Source organism: Pristis pectinata, chromosome 17 (assembly GCF_009764475.1).
Source record: "Pristis pectinata isolate sPriPec2 chromosome 17, sPriPec2.1.pri, whole genome shotgun sequence".
NCBI classification, from domain to species: Eukaryota; Metazoa; Chordata; class Chondrichthyes; order Rhinopristiformes; family Pristidae; genus Pristis; species Pristis pectinata.
This window is the reverse complement of record NC_067421.1, coordinates 24,092,325-24,108,104: the sequence shown is the minus strand read 5'-3', so window position 1 is coordinate 24,108,104 and position 15,780 is coordinate 24,092,325. Positions and strand designations below refer to the sequence as shown.

General features: G+C 37.2%; 1 protein-coding gene across 3 annotated transcripts in view; it reads left to right on the top strand.

Moving 5' to 3' along the window:
* The window catches only part of mlxip (MLX interacting protein), a 75,466-nt gene that overhangs the window by 35,672 nt on the left and 24,014 nt on the right, over positions 1–15,780 (top strand). For all 3 annotated transcript variants that reach the window (XM_052031752.1, XM_052031751.1, XM_052031753.1), the window contains exons 8-10: positions 2,108–2,217; positions 4,832–5,474; positions 9,881–9,987. In XM_052031752.1, the coding sequence (XP_051887712.1) occupies positions 2,108–2,217; positions 4,832–5,474; positions 9,881–9,987 (860 nt within the window). The remainder of the gene's footprint in view (positions 1–2,107; positions 2,218–4,831; positions 5,475–9,880; positions 9,988–15,780) is intronic.

Sequence of the window (15,780 nt, the reverse complement as noted above, 5' to 3'; positions counted from 1 at the left end):
AATAAATCCTGTCCCTCAGAATCCCTTTCCCACCACTGATGTATGGCTCATTGGCCCGTAATTTTCCAGCTTCTCTCTGCTGCACTTTTTTTTAAAAAAAGGCACAATATTAAGTGATCTCAAGTCTTCTGGTACCTTACCTGTGGATAACAGAGGACAAAGGTCTCTGCTAAGGCCGTAGAAATCTCTTCTCTTGCTTCCCATAACATCCTAGGATACATCTGGTCAGGCCCGGGGATTTATCCATCTTGTATGTTTCAAAGGCTCCAATACTTGCTCCTTTGTAATGTTGATATGCTCCAGGATATCAATGTTTCCTCCCCTGGACTCACTAGCTTCCACATCTTTCTCTGCAGTAAATAGAGACGAGAAGTATTCATTTATGATCTTGCTTATTTCCTGTGGTTCCACACATAGATCACCACACTGATCACCAAGGGGACCCACTCTCTCCCTAGCTACTCTTTTGCTATATATATATATATATATATATAGAATATTTTGGGATTCTCCTTTATCTTGTCTGCCAGGAATATCTCGTGGCCCCTTTTTGCCATCCTGATTTCTTCCCTACCTTGTACTCCCAAAGGGACTTGCTTGATTGCGGCTGCCTGTACCTAACATTTGCTGCCTTTTTCCTGACCAGACCCTTAATATTCCTTGTCAACCAAGGTTTTCTCATCTTGCTGGCCCTGCCTTTCACTCTAACAGGAATATGCTGGCCTTGAATTCTTTCTATCTCACTTTTGAAAGCCTCCCATTTGCCAGATATCCTTTTACCTGCCAATGGCTGCTCCCAGTCATGTCTGATGCCATTGAAATTAGCTTTCCTCTACTTGAGGACTTTGACTTGAGTATCTTATCTTTTTCCATAACTATCTTGAAACTAATAGAATTATGATCACTGGTCCCAAAGCACTCCACCACCCCCCCCCCCCCCCCATAGACATATTAACCATTTGCCCAGCCTCATTTCCTAAAAGGACATTGAGTGTAACCCCTTCTCTCATAGGGCCATCTACATATTGCTTCAGAAAACTTGCTCGGACACATTTAACATATTCTGCCCCATCTAATTCCTGAGCACGAAGGCAGTCCCAGTCAATATTAGGGAAGTTAAAATCTCCTGTTACCACAACCCTATTATTCCTACACCTCTTTGCGATTTCCTCTAAATCCCGCTGACTATTGGAGGGTCCCATAGTATAATCCCTTCCAAGTGTTCACCCCTTTCTCATAGCTAAGTTCTACCCATGTAACTTCACAGGATGTTCCCCCGTGATATCATTTGTAATTACTGCCGTCATGTTCATGGTCTCCATCACAATCAACTTCTTAACATCAGGATCATTGTGTACTGCTGCAGCTGGTCAGGTTTACTAATTACTAAACAAGAAAAGACTTCATCTACTTTTGCTTCAGATCAGGGAAGCCAGCAGAGCGGGCACAAGTTTGCCACCATTGCAGTCTTCCCTGAAAACAGGCATTGGTAGACTGTATTCATATATGATCTCCTGCAGTAGTACCTGGCTAAAGTTATGGAGGGTCTACTTGTTCTCCTTGTACACAGAACATCCTTCTCAGAACACCTGGAAGCCTACTCCCTGCTGTCAGGAATCGTTTCTCTAGGCACATGAGATAAGGCAACACTCCCCAGTACTGCTTGTGTTGAGTGTGTGTGCACACACGCTGAGGTTGCATATAGGTAGCTAGGTGCTGACACTTGTGCAATATTGTAATAGAAATTTTATTGTTAAGTGCTGAGACTGAAACAGCACATTGTTATACTTGGAAACCAGACAATACATTTTAAAACTTGCAGTAGAATATTTTGATCTTTATGAGACTTGTGGAAACATTGGGGTTCGAGACATTGAAGCCTTAGAGCCAGAAAAATGTAGTGAGGGAATTTCTAGGCCATTATCTCCAATTTATAGACTGCATAAGATTTCATAGCTGCAGATTTTTACCTAGCATAGTTGAAGCATTGTATAACTTATTTATAGACACATTGCTTCTAAACTGTTTGTGTGGAAAATATCTGGAGTTTAAAGTTTTTGTCATTGTTGGAAATAAACAATATTAAAAATGTACTGTTTAATTTCAGATTTATTTCCAACAACCCGCTTTCCATCTTTGGCTGGCAGCCTCTTCTCATCTCCTGTTCCTTCTGCCCCTTCTGTTGCTCCCCTAGGTGGCAGCAGCTCACCATCACAGGTATGATTTTAGTTTGGTCTCTGCAGAAGCATAATATGAAATTTCTTTTTCTTCCTCATGGTCCTCTTTTGTATACACCTGCAGACTACCAGAACAGCTATCAAAACAATAATAGTAAAACAATATGTACAATCAGTGGTGCAATTGAGCTGTATTTTCAATAAAATGTTTTATGCTATTGGAAAAGGAATCTTGGAATGGAAAATGGGGTTGTATTATAGGTGATACATTTCTAACTTCTTGTGTTGCACAAACTGTTCAAAGTTGCAGTTTGGTTTAGCATCTCTTCTCACTCAAGTGAGTCAATGGTTTTCACAGCAGACTATTCTTTAATTAAAATCTGAAAACTTTACAACCTGTTATGACCAATTTATTGTGGTCAATTATTTATAAGAGGATGTCATAGGATGTCCATTGCACCTTATTAATTTGAATAGCCGAAGGTACGAAGGTATTGCAGAATATACTATACAGATAAAGCTACCATTCTGGATTAATTTACTAGGAAAGTAATACACAGATTAGGTTGAGCAGATATAACATTGAGGCTTCCTTGGGTGGTGGTTCTATAGCAGTACCAATAGCTTGCAGCATAGGCATATTAGTTAGATTTTTTGTTCAAGAGTCCCATCAGTTGCAGGTGACCTGTTGCTTTTGGACTGCACCCTCTTTTATCTGTAAAGCTGCAATTCATTACTGAAGGACCAACCTCTTAAACAACAATTTTGTATCAAAGCAAACAGAATCCAAATAGATATTTTGGGAATTCTGTTTTCTTTTGGGTGTTAGGTTTAAAAGGAATTAACAATACAAAGTTATGACCTAGAAAGGCAACTGCAAGATGCCAAGAGAAATGGCATTGTGAAATTGAGAATGGTATTGACGTATTTAAAGCAAATTTGTGCACATCTCTGGGTGTCTTACACCAGTCATTAACATTTTGGGGAAGATTTTATTTGCTAATGCTATTATTTTGACATCAAATTGATGGTGGTCCAACATCTAAAATTCCTCTGGATAATTTGGTAGTTTGCAATTGGTTTAGGTAGTCAGACCTGTGGGGAATACTGGACAATTGTATCCTGAAAGGGTTTAACAAGGATCTATCTTGTAGTCCCCAGCTATGAAGCCAGCCATATTAATTTCATCTAAATGACTGGAATTCCCAAAATCGTGAGTGACCAGCACATTAGAAGCAGAGGATACTGGGTGGCCTTAAAAATCAAAATGTGTGTGTATATATATCACCTATGCAGGTTGGTTAACCCAAAAGTTACCAAAAGGAGAGAATTGTTGGGGTTGACTGTGGTGAAGGCAGCTACCTCTAGCCACATGTTAAGTTATAAAATGGACAGCTGTGGGACTTGACCACACTACTGTGGTCACAGACTGTTATAGACTGCTCAGCAGTACCTTCGTATCTGTACAAAGGCAAAACGATTGAGATGAGGAAATGTGAAGTATTAGAATTCATTGCGAAAGCCCAAGGATGATTGATAAAGTGTCTGGTAAACATCATGAGATGGCCCAGAACTGACCATAAGCTGATCACGCAGCCATTATGTTGTCTAGTTATTAACTTGATTGGATATATATGTAATCTATTAAATATCAAGATCAATGTATAACTAGCCACTTTGGGCTGAAATAAGTGTGTATATAAAAGATGTCTCATTTGTTGTCTGGTGGAGACGTTGTCTGAATGTACAGTGGCTTTCTTGCCAATGATATAAAACAATAAATGTTTGATCGAAACTGACCTGGGTATCGTGATTTCTGTGATCTATTGATTTCCCCTTTTGTAGGTATAACTTCATCTGGTGACATAATGCACTTTGGCAATTTGAAACTTCTAATCTGATTCAAGCATGCCCTGCCTCTTCTCATTAGAGTGTAAGGGTAGTCAGCATGGAGCAGGAAAGAGAGTATTGAATCAGCAAGGTTTTGAACTCGGTTGTTAGTAGTTGTAATACTCTCTCAAAATTCAAAATGGTGTGGCATTTGCATGGAATATTAAAATAATATTATTGAGAAGTGAGTTTGGAAGAGACGATGTAATTCATAATCAACTGTACTCTATTAATCAACTTTTGAATATATAGTTATATTTGTAATTCATTAAACGTGAATATGCATTATAATACTAGGGAACATTACTGAAGATTTCAACCAAACATAGGAGAAGGGCTGAGCTCAGTACAAGAAAAGTATAACCCTGAGCAAAAGCAATGGAACTTCAGACTATTGCATTCTATTTTGGCCTCTGTTGACTATTTTTAAGCTTTTCAGGCAAACTTCTCTGCTTAGTCTATTGTTCCACCTTTAAACTGTAGCTAACATGCATGTAATGAATTGTAATTGAAGTGAAAAGTCATTTTATTTTTAAGCAGAGGAACTGAACCAAGCTGATGTTTCCATTCAAAATACCAAAGATGAATGCAAGCAAACTAAACACTCCTATCACTGTTGGATTGTTATGTCCATACTTACAGGACCTCTATTCACTTCTTGAATTTGGAGACAGTTGGATTGTGTTATTGGAGTAATTGTGTTCAATTGAACACTACTATGTATCAAAGTATTTGTAACCTATTGTTCAATTGTTTTTTTTAAGGAAGCCATCCTGTCGACCAGCAATCTAACTGGTACAATCTCAGTTAATATTGAGGAGGACTTAATTCCATCCCCTGGTCCTTCAGTGATGAGCCGTGTTGATACCAGCAATGACAGTAGTAATTCAAAATTTACAGCTTTTGTCGAAAACCAAGAGTTTCAACCTCAGACAGTAATTAGCAACCAGGAGACATTTTTACCACTGTTTTCATCTGATGTGCCGTCATCTCAGACACCCCAAATGCAGCAGCAAAAAACGGTCAAGTCTGAAGTGCCTCCCAGCATGTCTCTGAACGCCCAGACATTTATAAGTCCAGGGAATCAGAAGTTTACAATTTCTGCTTCACCACCACCAGCGATTACTCATACTGCCTCATCTACGTTTACGCAAATACCTGCTGCTACTACATTCACCCAAAACCAGAATCTTCATCTTGCCACAAAACAGCAAGGAGTGCCTTGTAATGTTACTATGCAGCCACCAAAAAATCCTACACCTTTTGCTGTACCAACAGCTGGCCCTCTTGCAGGGCCTGGAAGTAGGCCTAAACAGCTGCAGAAATTTGTGCCTGTAAAGTCAGAGCTAGTTCCAATAGCACCTGCTGCTTCACCAAATGCCTTCCTAACACAGTTGTTGGCACCAGGTAAGGACATTTTGATCTTGTATTTGATGTTTTCTATGTAATTGTATAATTTGTTCTTTATGCAGAATAGTGTTTATCATCGACAGTGAATATTTAATGTTATTAGATCCTGTGCCCAAATGAAGTATTCTGTTTATTGCATGTTAACTCAATTTTTTTTTGTTTTGGTAGTCGAAGTACTCTCTTCTAAATTTATTGCTAACAGGTTTCATGTTACATGGTTTGGATTTCATTATTACATTTTTATGACCTTATAAAATAGCCAGTCAAATTTTTAATAGATTTTTAGAAGAGATTTACTCTTAACTTTGGATGCACTGACAAAGTATTAAATAAACTAGAATGATGCAGTATAGAAGGAAGCCATTTGGCTTATTACCTCTTCCATCTCTTTGAGAGGATTATTCTCATTCATATGCTCTGTACCCAGAGCAATTTTTTTTCCTTTTCATGTGCATGTTCGATTCCTTTTTGAAAGTTACTAATAATATTTGCAAATAATTTTGAGACAGTACATTCCAGATCATATTGTGTGATAACCAATGTTCTCACTTTCTCTCGGATTCTTTGACTTGTTAACTTAAATCTGAGATAACTTAAATCTGAGTTACCAACCAACACAACTGCCAGTGGAAGCGATTCCCTCTGTGTAAGCTGCCAAATCTCCAAAAGTTGTTGAACATCTTTAAATTTCCCATTTAACCTTCCCTTGGTTAAAGTGAACACCAGGAGTAGGCCACCTGGCCCTTCAAACCTGCCCTGCCATTCAATATGCTCATGGCTGATCTGTGCTGGCCTCAACTCCTCTTCTGTGTCAGTTCCCCATAACCCTTAATTCCTTGATTTTTCAAATATTTATCTACCTCCATCTCAAATATTATTCCAATGATCTGGCCTCCACCACCCTCGAGGGCAGACAATTTCAGAGTTTCACTACCCTCTGAGAGGACAGATTACTCCACACCTCAGATTTAAACGGCCAGCCCATCACACAAGTCTCCCACTGGTGAAATAATTTCAACTTCTCAAATCTCTTCATGTAACTGACATCTCTCTTCCTTGCTACCATTCTAGTGAAACTCCTTTGCATCTTTTATAAGCTCTTGAGATCACGGTAGTGTAGTGGTTAACATAACGCTTTACTGAATGGGTTCAATTCCAGCCACTGTCTGTAAGGAGTTTGTACGTTCTCCCCATATCTACATGGGTTTCCTTCAGGTGCTCTGGTTTCCTCCCACTTTCCAAAGATGTACTGGTTAGGAAATTGTGGGCATGCTGTGTTGGCGCCAGAAGCATGGCGACACTTGCGGGCTGCCCTCAGAACACTATGCAAAAAGATGCATTTCACTGTGTGTTTCGATGTACATGTGACTAATAAAGATATCTTGTCTTATTCTAGTGTGGTATTCAGATTTGGACACTGTTCCTGGCTGAGGTGCAACCAGTGATCTGTTTAAAAAAAAATTAGCATAATTTAATTGCTTGATTAATACTTCCAATTTTTGTAAATCTATTGAATCAGTAATAATCCACAGTTAGATTTGCTCACCAAGTGTGAGAGTGTTGCCACATTGAACAGTTTAATAGTTTTAAAGGTAATTCTAATAAATTGCTACCTTTGCTTAAATATTAAGATTTAAGGCAATAAAATGGCCTTTTTTATTGTTTAAGTAGAAATTTATTAGATGACTGCAAGGTAATTACTGTTGATGAGAACCATTTGGCCCATCTTAATTTATTCATCTACTCTGACCCTAAAGTCCAGTTATAAATCATTCCAGTTTTTGCCTGCAGTATTGTATTTAGGAATGTATATTGTGTATGGAATTATTTCCTCACCTGAGTCTTAAATCTGAAATCATCAAGTTTGAGATTGTTGTCCCTTATCCTGCATGTTGCAGTTAATTTAAAATAATTTTCTTTTAAATTTAATTTTTCCAGTTTTTGTAGTTTTATGAGCACTTCTGAGATACCTCCTTTGGACTGAAAAGTCGAAATTCTCCAGTCTTATCTGAGTTATGCCCATTGGTCTTGGGGATCAACAATACTGTCTCCAACAATTGACCATTACAATAACCAAGTTTTGGGTTGCCTGACCTGAGCTGTATGCTGTTTGATATTGTGTACCACAGACTTGCATTCTTCATTTAGCATATTTTTGGGACTAAGATTGCCTTGTATATTTGAACTTCATCCTTGACTATAAAAATACTTTCTTGGCATATGTGTTGCCTGTACTTCCTTCCAAATTTTTCTTGTGCATTGCATTTACCTTTATTAAAATTTCTTCAACTGTTATTCTGCCCACTTTATTACTTTATCCAATTCATTATGCATTTTCTGGGCTCACTTTTCTGGTTCCACTGCCCTTCTACCAGGTTGGTATCCTCTACAGACCTGACAACATTGCATTGCGTTTCCAGTCCAAGTCGTCATGTAATTTAGAAATAACACAATGCCAACACCAATCATTGGCATTCACTACTTCTCTCCCTTCAGCCGCCTTCATTCCTCCTCTAAGGATGAAGAACAAAGGGCATTTATAGCAGTACAAGTGGGCTGGCAACTGTTGGTTATTTGCAGATGATTTTAGTTTTAGCTCCATCTTCATTTCTATAAGAAAATGATCCAGGAGTATATCACATTGCTGTTCATTTTCAGATCAACACTAGAAAAATGACTTTGTTTGGTCTAGAATAGGAAATCAACCAATCCAATCAGTCAACCAGAAGTATCTTAACCAATTAAGTGTTTCTACAAGCCTTCTGTTTATTTTACAGTCAGTCAGACATTTTTCCAGTAATATGTGCATATTTTAGGCAAGAGAGGGTTTAATGGCTTTTTGGTGTACATTTATTTGGTGTTGTCCCTTGAGCACAGTTTTTAAAAACTTCCAATTTTTCACAAGGAAATTTGCTCAACTGTTTTATATATGAGACATATTTTTCCAAGACTGTTAATTGCTTTAACTAGCTTTATTCCATCTGCTTGTGTAGAATTACTGGAGCTTGGAAATACAGGTTGGGAAGTAGGTCTGGATGGAGGTAACTTAATTAAAAACAAACTATTGATTTCTATCATATGGACCAAATCTAAAACTAAAATGGATATGGGGGTGGGTGAACAAGAAAGTTTGTCCTATGCTACCCCTCAAAAAAGTAAATCTTCTACTTTAAGTATGATGAGTCCCTTTTGCTAATTTTAACTCTTCAGCTCTTCTGCACAATCTCATTGAGCAGTGTCTTCATGTGTCCTGCAACCTATCCATAAGACTGTTTCGATTTGCCAACTTTTTTGGAACTGTTCATCAACTTTCCATAGATTCCTAAGTTGGCATTATCTGAAAAGGTCTTAGAACTCAGTGTGAAAATGATGATATGATACAGGAAACCAATTTGGCATCCAATCGTGTTGTTTAAACATTCACCGCCTCCACCTCTTCTGCACAATGGCTGCAATGCATATAATCAAAAGCATGCACTATAGCAAGTTGCCAAGACTGCTTTAATAGCACCACCCAAAATAATGACCTTTATTAGTTAGGAGAACAAGGGCAGCGGGCACTAAGATTTGCCATCATATGTACCTGCCCTTTTGTACATACCATCCGACTTAGAGGTATGGTGTCTTTCCTTTCAGCTCGTGGTTAAGTTTTGTAGGGCAATTACAAGGGTTTATTTTTGAATATATTTTTCTTTAGATTATTGGTTGTTTTCGCTTCAGTGGTTATACGCCTGAAGGAACACTCTCTTTTATAAACACTTTCTTGCAGTATCTAGATATGGAAAAACTGTTTCTATTTTAAAGAAGTGCAGTGAAATCTAGAAAAACAATCAAAAACATTTCTGAGAAAATAGTTCTCTTTCTGAGTATTCATCACAAAACATTCAACCATTGGAATAATTATTAGTATATGCAAACCCACTGCAACCTGAGTATTTGTGATTTCTGACTGCTCTAATCCATTTTCTGCCTTACTTGTTTTAACCTCACTTTATTCTGGCAAACACTACATTCTGCTTTGCAATCTAAAAAAATTATGTTTATGAGCTATAATATTTATGTGGACTTCAATACATCATATGCAGTTTTCAGTCCATACTGCATTTTGACCTTTTGCATTTTCTGTTTTTTTTTGGTAAATGTCTTAGTTCCATAGCAATATTTTAGCATTTGACAGAAAAGCAGCATCTTGAAAATACTAGCTCTAAACAGTTTTGGTTGATCTTACCTATGATGGTTCTATGATTAAGAGAGGAAACTTGTTTGAATAGGCTTGCCTGAATTTACAACAAATCATTTTAATTTTAGTACAGAAATTGTAGTAGGGCCTAGAGAATTGAACAAACTTGTTTTATAACACATTGCATAGATTAGACTTAATGTTATATTTGTTTCTTTTGCAGGCTCCAGTGCAGTTCTTGTAACCTCAACCCATTTGAAGGCTGAAGGAGTACTGACTTGTAGAGTTACCCAACCCAGTGTTGTTATCACACCAGCTGCCATTGCCACGGTAAGCTGTCTGTGTGATTTCTTAATTCTTCTGAGTTGGATGGCTTAGAAAAAGTTAAGCTGGACCTATTTTAATTCTATAAACAATAGATATAGAACTTCTTTATTCAAAAAGAATACACTTGGGTAAATAATGGACCAAATTGTTCAGCAGAGAGACTTTCATTTTATCAACTCATTCTGATTTAGAGTAAGGCTCCCTCCAGAGCAGTAAATCTCAGATGAGTCCAACTATACCAGGTGGCTCACTTATGTACTTGTTAGATCTTTTTGTGAGATTATTATCTGTGATGCAATGGGTCAATGTAATTTTTCAAAATCTTTTCATTTTACCTCTTGTTTCTTTGCTAATTATTTTAAATCTGAATGCTGCAATTAATTAGTTTTACCATTGGAAACAAGTTATTATTTTGGCTCAACTAGAAAAAGAGAGTACAACAGTAGTGGACAATGTATTTTTTCCTTGTCTCTGTTTATCCTATCAAAACTATTCATCACTTGGAGCGCTTTCATTTAATCCCCACAACGTCTCTTCTCTCAGAGCAGGCTGCTTCTCTAGTCTCTCTCTAAAATCCTACGTTTCTTGTGCATTTTACTAAATCTCCTCTAAGCATTCTTTGATGTCTTGCCATCCTTTCTAAATGTAGTTCCCAGAATTGAATGCAAAACACCTGGGAGCTATGCAGTGCTTTATGAAACTTCAGCAACACTTTAGTACGGGCTTCTGTATTCCATGCTGCTGTTCATAAAAACCTTTGTTTGTTTTTAACACTTCTCTCAAAGATGTGAGTACATGCACACACCCAAGTCTCTCCAGCCAAGAAAATGGATATTAGCTATTGTTGGTGAGCTAAGTGTTTTGCCCTAACACCAACTCGGGTCACCAAAATAAATTTCTTGCTCTAAAGGATTTCTGTATTGAATATTAATGAATCCTGTATTTAATATAATGAAATGCAGCCTCGTGCATGACTGGCACCTTTCTTTTCTCTCAGTTAAAATGCACTCCCACACTGGGAACATTGTGGCTTCCATGGAGCCACTGAGCATAAAATCATTGTCCCAACGGCTGCTCTTTAAATCACCTATGATTCCCAACTTCCTGCGTGATTTGCTGCTTAAAATTGGAATGTAACACCACTGTTAGGGCCTATCGCAGCAGGAATTGTGCTGTCTGTTTTCACAATGAACAGAGCTTTGGCTGGAAATGGGAGCAAACAATTCAAAACATGGGCAGAATATTTTTTATGTGCAACTTACGCATTGAAAGAATAAGTGCAAATGGTATTTTCCAACCTAGTTTCTACGGTTTGTTCCTAAATCCTCTTTAAAATTGTCCTGATTGGTTTACATTGTTTCTTAATCTTGAAGAGTCATTCAGCCTGATTAGTGATTTTATTTTTTTTCCTCAGTAATGCATTTTAATGTGATTATACCTGTGGTGGAATGTTGTCTCTAGTTGTGTTGACCACCTGTTTTAGGTGAAAATAAGAATGAGCAGTAACCCTGCTGTGAATGGGTGGGTGAGGTGGGTGATGAGTTATATTTCACCATAGTTCAGCAGCGTTTTACTTGGTTATATTAAGCTGTTTTAGAAACAGAAAAATAGGAGCAGGAGTAGGCCATTTGAGCCTCTTCCACTATTCGAAGCTATCTCAATACCATATTTCTACTTTCTCCCCATACTCTTTGATGCTAAAAATCTATCCATGCCTATCTTAAGTATACTCAGTGACCTGACCTCCACAGCCTTCTGTAGTAGAGGGTTCCATAGGTTCACCAGTGCCTGCATTATGAAATGTTTTCTCATCTTGGAGCTAAATGTCTAGTATCCTGAAGCTGTGAACCCTGGTTTTGACCCCACCCCAGCCATGGGAAAACACCCTCCCTATATCCAGTTTGTCAAACCCTGTCAAATAATTCATGGGTCAATGAGATCTCCTCTCATTCTTCTAAACTCAGGTGAATGCAGGCCTTGTCGACCCAATCTCGTCCCACCATTCTAGGAATTTATCTGGTGAACCTCTGTACTTGGTCAAATATATTCTTTCTTAGGGAAGGAGCCCAAAAATTGCATACGGTGTCCAGGTATGGTCTCACTAAAGCCCTGTATAATACTACTAAGATGTTTTTGCTACTATACTCAAAATCTCTTGCTATGAAAGACTATGTACCATTTGCTGTCTTAACTGCTTGCTGCACCTGCATGTTTGTTTTTAGTTTATGGTGTACATGGACACCCTATCCCTTTCTATATCAACATTTCCTAATTTTTCACCATTTAAACAATACTCTGCCTTTCTGATATTTACCCACCAAAATGGATAATCTCACATTTATCTATGTTACACTGCATTTACCATGTATTTGCCCACTCACTTGAAACCTCTGTGTCCTCCTGACAACTCAATCCCACCCATTTTTGTGACATTGGCAAAAATAATAATAAAAATATTGCATTAATTTCCCTTATCCACATCATTGAAATATATCACGAATAGTTGAAAAGCACTAATCCTTGGGGCACCTCACTAGTTGTCATCTATCACATCAAAAAAGCCAATTTTCAATATATGTCAGATTCCAAATCCAATTGCACTTCAATTTTGCACTGTCATCTCTTATGTAAGATTTTAACTAGGGGTTTCTGAAAATCCAAACATTCCTTTTCCACTTGTTCTCTCTTATCTATTCTACCAGTCACATCCTCAAACAAAAATGCCTGTATGTTATTCCCTTTCATAAATCCATATCAATTTTGTGTAATCCTGATGATATTTTTTAAGGAATTTGTTATCACACCCTTTATAATAGTCTCTAGCATTTTCCCTACAACTGATGTTAGGCTAACAGGTCTGTAGATTCCTGTTTTCTCTCTGCCTCATTTTTGATGGGTTACATTTGACACCCTCCAAATTACAGAAACTGTTTCATAATCAATAGGATTTTGGAAGATGACAACCAATGCATCCACTACTTCCTCTATTAGCGCTCTGGGATGCAGGCCTGGGTGATTTATTGGCTTTCAGTCCCATTAATTTCTTCAGCACTTTTTTTGTTTAAACTCATACTAATTTCTTTCAATTTCTCCTTTTCATTAGACTCTTGGTTCCCTAATATAGTGGGAAATTATTTGTGTCCTCTTCCATGAAAGTTATTGCTAAGAATATTTTTTAAATCTATATTGAAAATTGCCGGTGTTCTAATTTTTTTTAAAGTTGTCTTGTGGTATTCACCTATATATTTTTTTTAAAAAGTATTAAATTTTTCCATTCTGCTCCAATCTGTACTGGAGAAAACTAATGTTTCTTAGTTTCCTTAAATATGGTTAATTTGAAAAGAACCTTGCTAACAGTTTTACCACATTTGCTGGTTTTTAACCACATAGGTGAATTCATTGCCCCATTATATGCATGTCAATCAAATGCTGTTGTGTAACTCATGGTTTCACATCTTTGAAAAGGAAAGATTTAGAATAAGATGTAGGGTAGATTTCCCAAAACACTTTGAGGCGACTGGAACTGTCATGTGTTCCCTGAAATCCAAATCTAAAATACCCTAAAAACTGACCCTTTGGTAATGTTGAGTAGGTGGGGAAATTTGCAACTTTCAGTTTCTAATGAAACCAAAAATAGACATGAAAAAAAAACTGTAGATGCAGACCTTAACTCTTAGCTTAGAGGAAAGGGTTTGTCTTTGAGATGTATTCACAGCATTTGAGAACATTGTTCCTCGAGAATTGTCATTAAAGATAGAGTAGTTGTAGTACCATCCCTGTAGCAAGTAGGACTAATGGTATAAGTGTTGTCTTTATGATTACTATAATGTTTCATAGTATGAGAAGAGTTCACAAGGCAGCAGAATTAGCCACATTAGGTTGGGTTTCAGATATGACATCTGAACCTTAGTCCTGGAGGTGATGAAAGATCATTTGGTGTGTACACTCACCATTCACTGGTACAAGTATTATTTAGTCGAACTTGTGCAATATCATTGTTAACATGGATTGGTGGATTATGTTAAGGGAAGTGGATTATCAGAGAGCAGCTGGAGGGGAAAGGTAGTCACACCCTTAGGAATTGATAGTTAAAATAGGCTTTTACAAAAAGAAACTGCTATGAAAACATCACGAAGTGCTCCTAGGAAAATTAGGAAACTAGCTCAAGTTCAGACAAGGTCATTTATGAATAGAATATTGGTAAATCTATCATTGATGTGTTAATAGATTTGGATGGAAGTAATTGTAATTTCTGCACCTTCACCTTTTTGTGGAATAAAGCAGCTCTCTGATTTATGCCATGCCTCATCCTATCTTGTGGTAACTCAAATCTCCATTGGGCTGTTGGGGAAAAAAAATTGTGTGTGTAAACTGTACAATCCCATATAATTCTAGTTGTGATATTGAACAATAGATACAATACCATGAGTCAAATTCCATTAAAAGAAGGTGCTCTGACAACTTAATGGGTACCAATAAGTATTACAAAGTATGTGATTTTAATATATTATTAATAAATCTCCTTTGGACCTGTTCATTGTAAGTATAAGAAATAGTATGACTTTTAGCTATATTTGTTTAATAGGCTGGGAGATCATAATACCACTTCTGACGTAAGAACAAATAATAGCTGTTAAAATAGAAGTGCACGCAGAAATCAACAGGACTTCAAAAGGTGGATGTTGATAAATGGCTGAAGATTTTGGCTTCTGTCGTATTTGCCTTGGCCGTTTTCACATTTTTCTCCTCCTTGTTTTTCCAACTTTGTCTTTCCTCCTCCTCCTCACTACCCCACACCCAAGCAGCCGAGCATGCTGTTTTATGAAAGATGTATCGAGATGTTAGTGAAATCACACACATGATCTCTTTTTATAATAGTTTTGAAAGTGGGTCTTAAATGTCAAGAAGCTGTTGAACAGGAAACCATTAGAAGCTAATGGAAAATATTTTAGCTTATTGTAATTAATCCTTCAAGATTCTTATTGTTTACTGCATCTGAACATAAGGCTGAGTTTCCTCATAATTTGTCTTTTTAAGCCTCACTTTGAAGAACACATTATTCTCAGTTACTGGATCTTCTTGTTTAGTCCCCTATTCTCAGAATTTGTTTTCATCCTTAAACTTCTCTCACTGTGTAAGTTTTTCTACAAATTGTCACAGTCATTCCCTATACTGTACTGTGATCATTTGGCTTAATCCCTCAAAATTTATTACAGACACAGCAAAATCGAAATGATTTTTTTATTTATTTCGTTATTCACACATCCTTTACTTCTCCATTGTTGCTCTATTGTTAGCTTCAACTGAGGGGAAAATAATCAGTTTCCTGGTCATTTTATGTTTATAACGGTCTTGCCTTTGGCCTGTACATATCACAATAGAGCCAATTTTGTTCAAACATTACAGCTTGATCTTTTGATGCCTTGTTTTCCAACCCCCACCCCCCCCACCCCGAAAAATTATCTTGCTCTGATCCCTTTCTTGGCTCATCATTGAACCAAATTAAAGGGGCATAGATCTGAATGTATTGGCCATTCACCACCAATTCATTCTGGACTATATTAAGTACTTATTATGACTTGCACTTTTCCAAAATTTACCATTCTTCCAGGATTATACTTGTGAGAAGAAATTCTTTTCTCCACTAAGAACTAGCAACTTAAATCCCTCCATTTCTTCCACTTCACTTCCAACAGGTAAATGGGGAAATCAGGAACTTCTTTCTTACCAGTCATGCAGGAGATCAAGGGTGGGTAAATGAAGTTAAGGTTCAGATTAATCAAGATCTAATTGAAT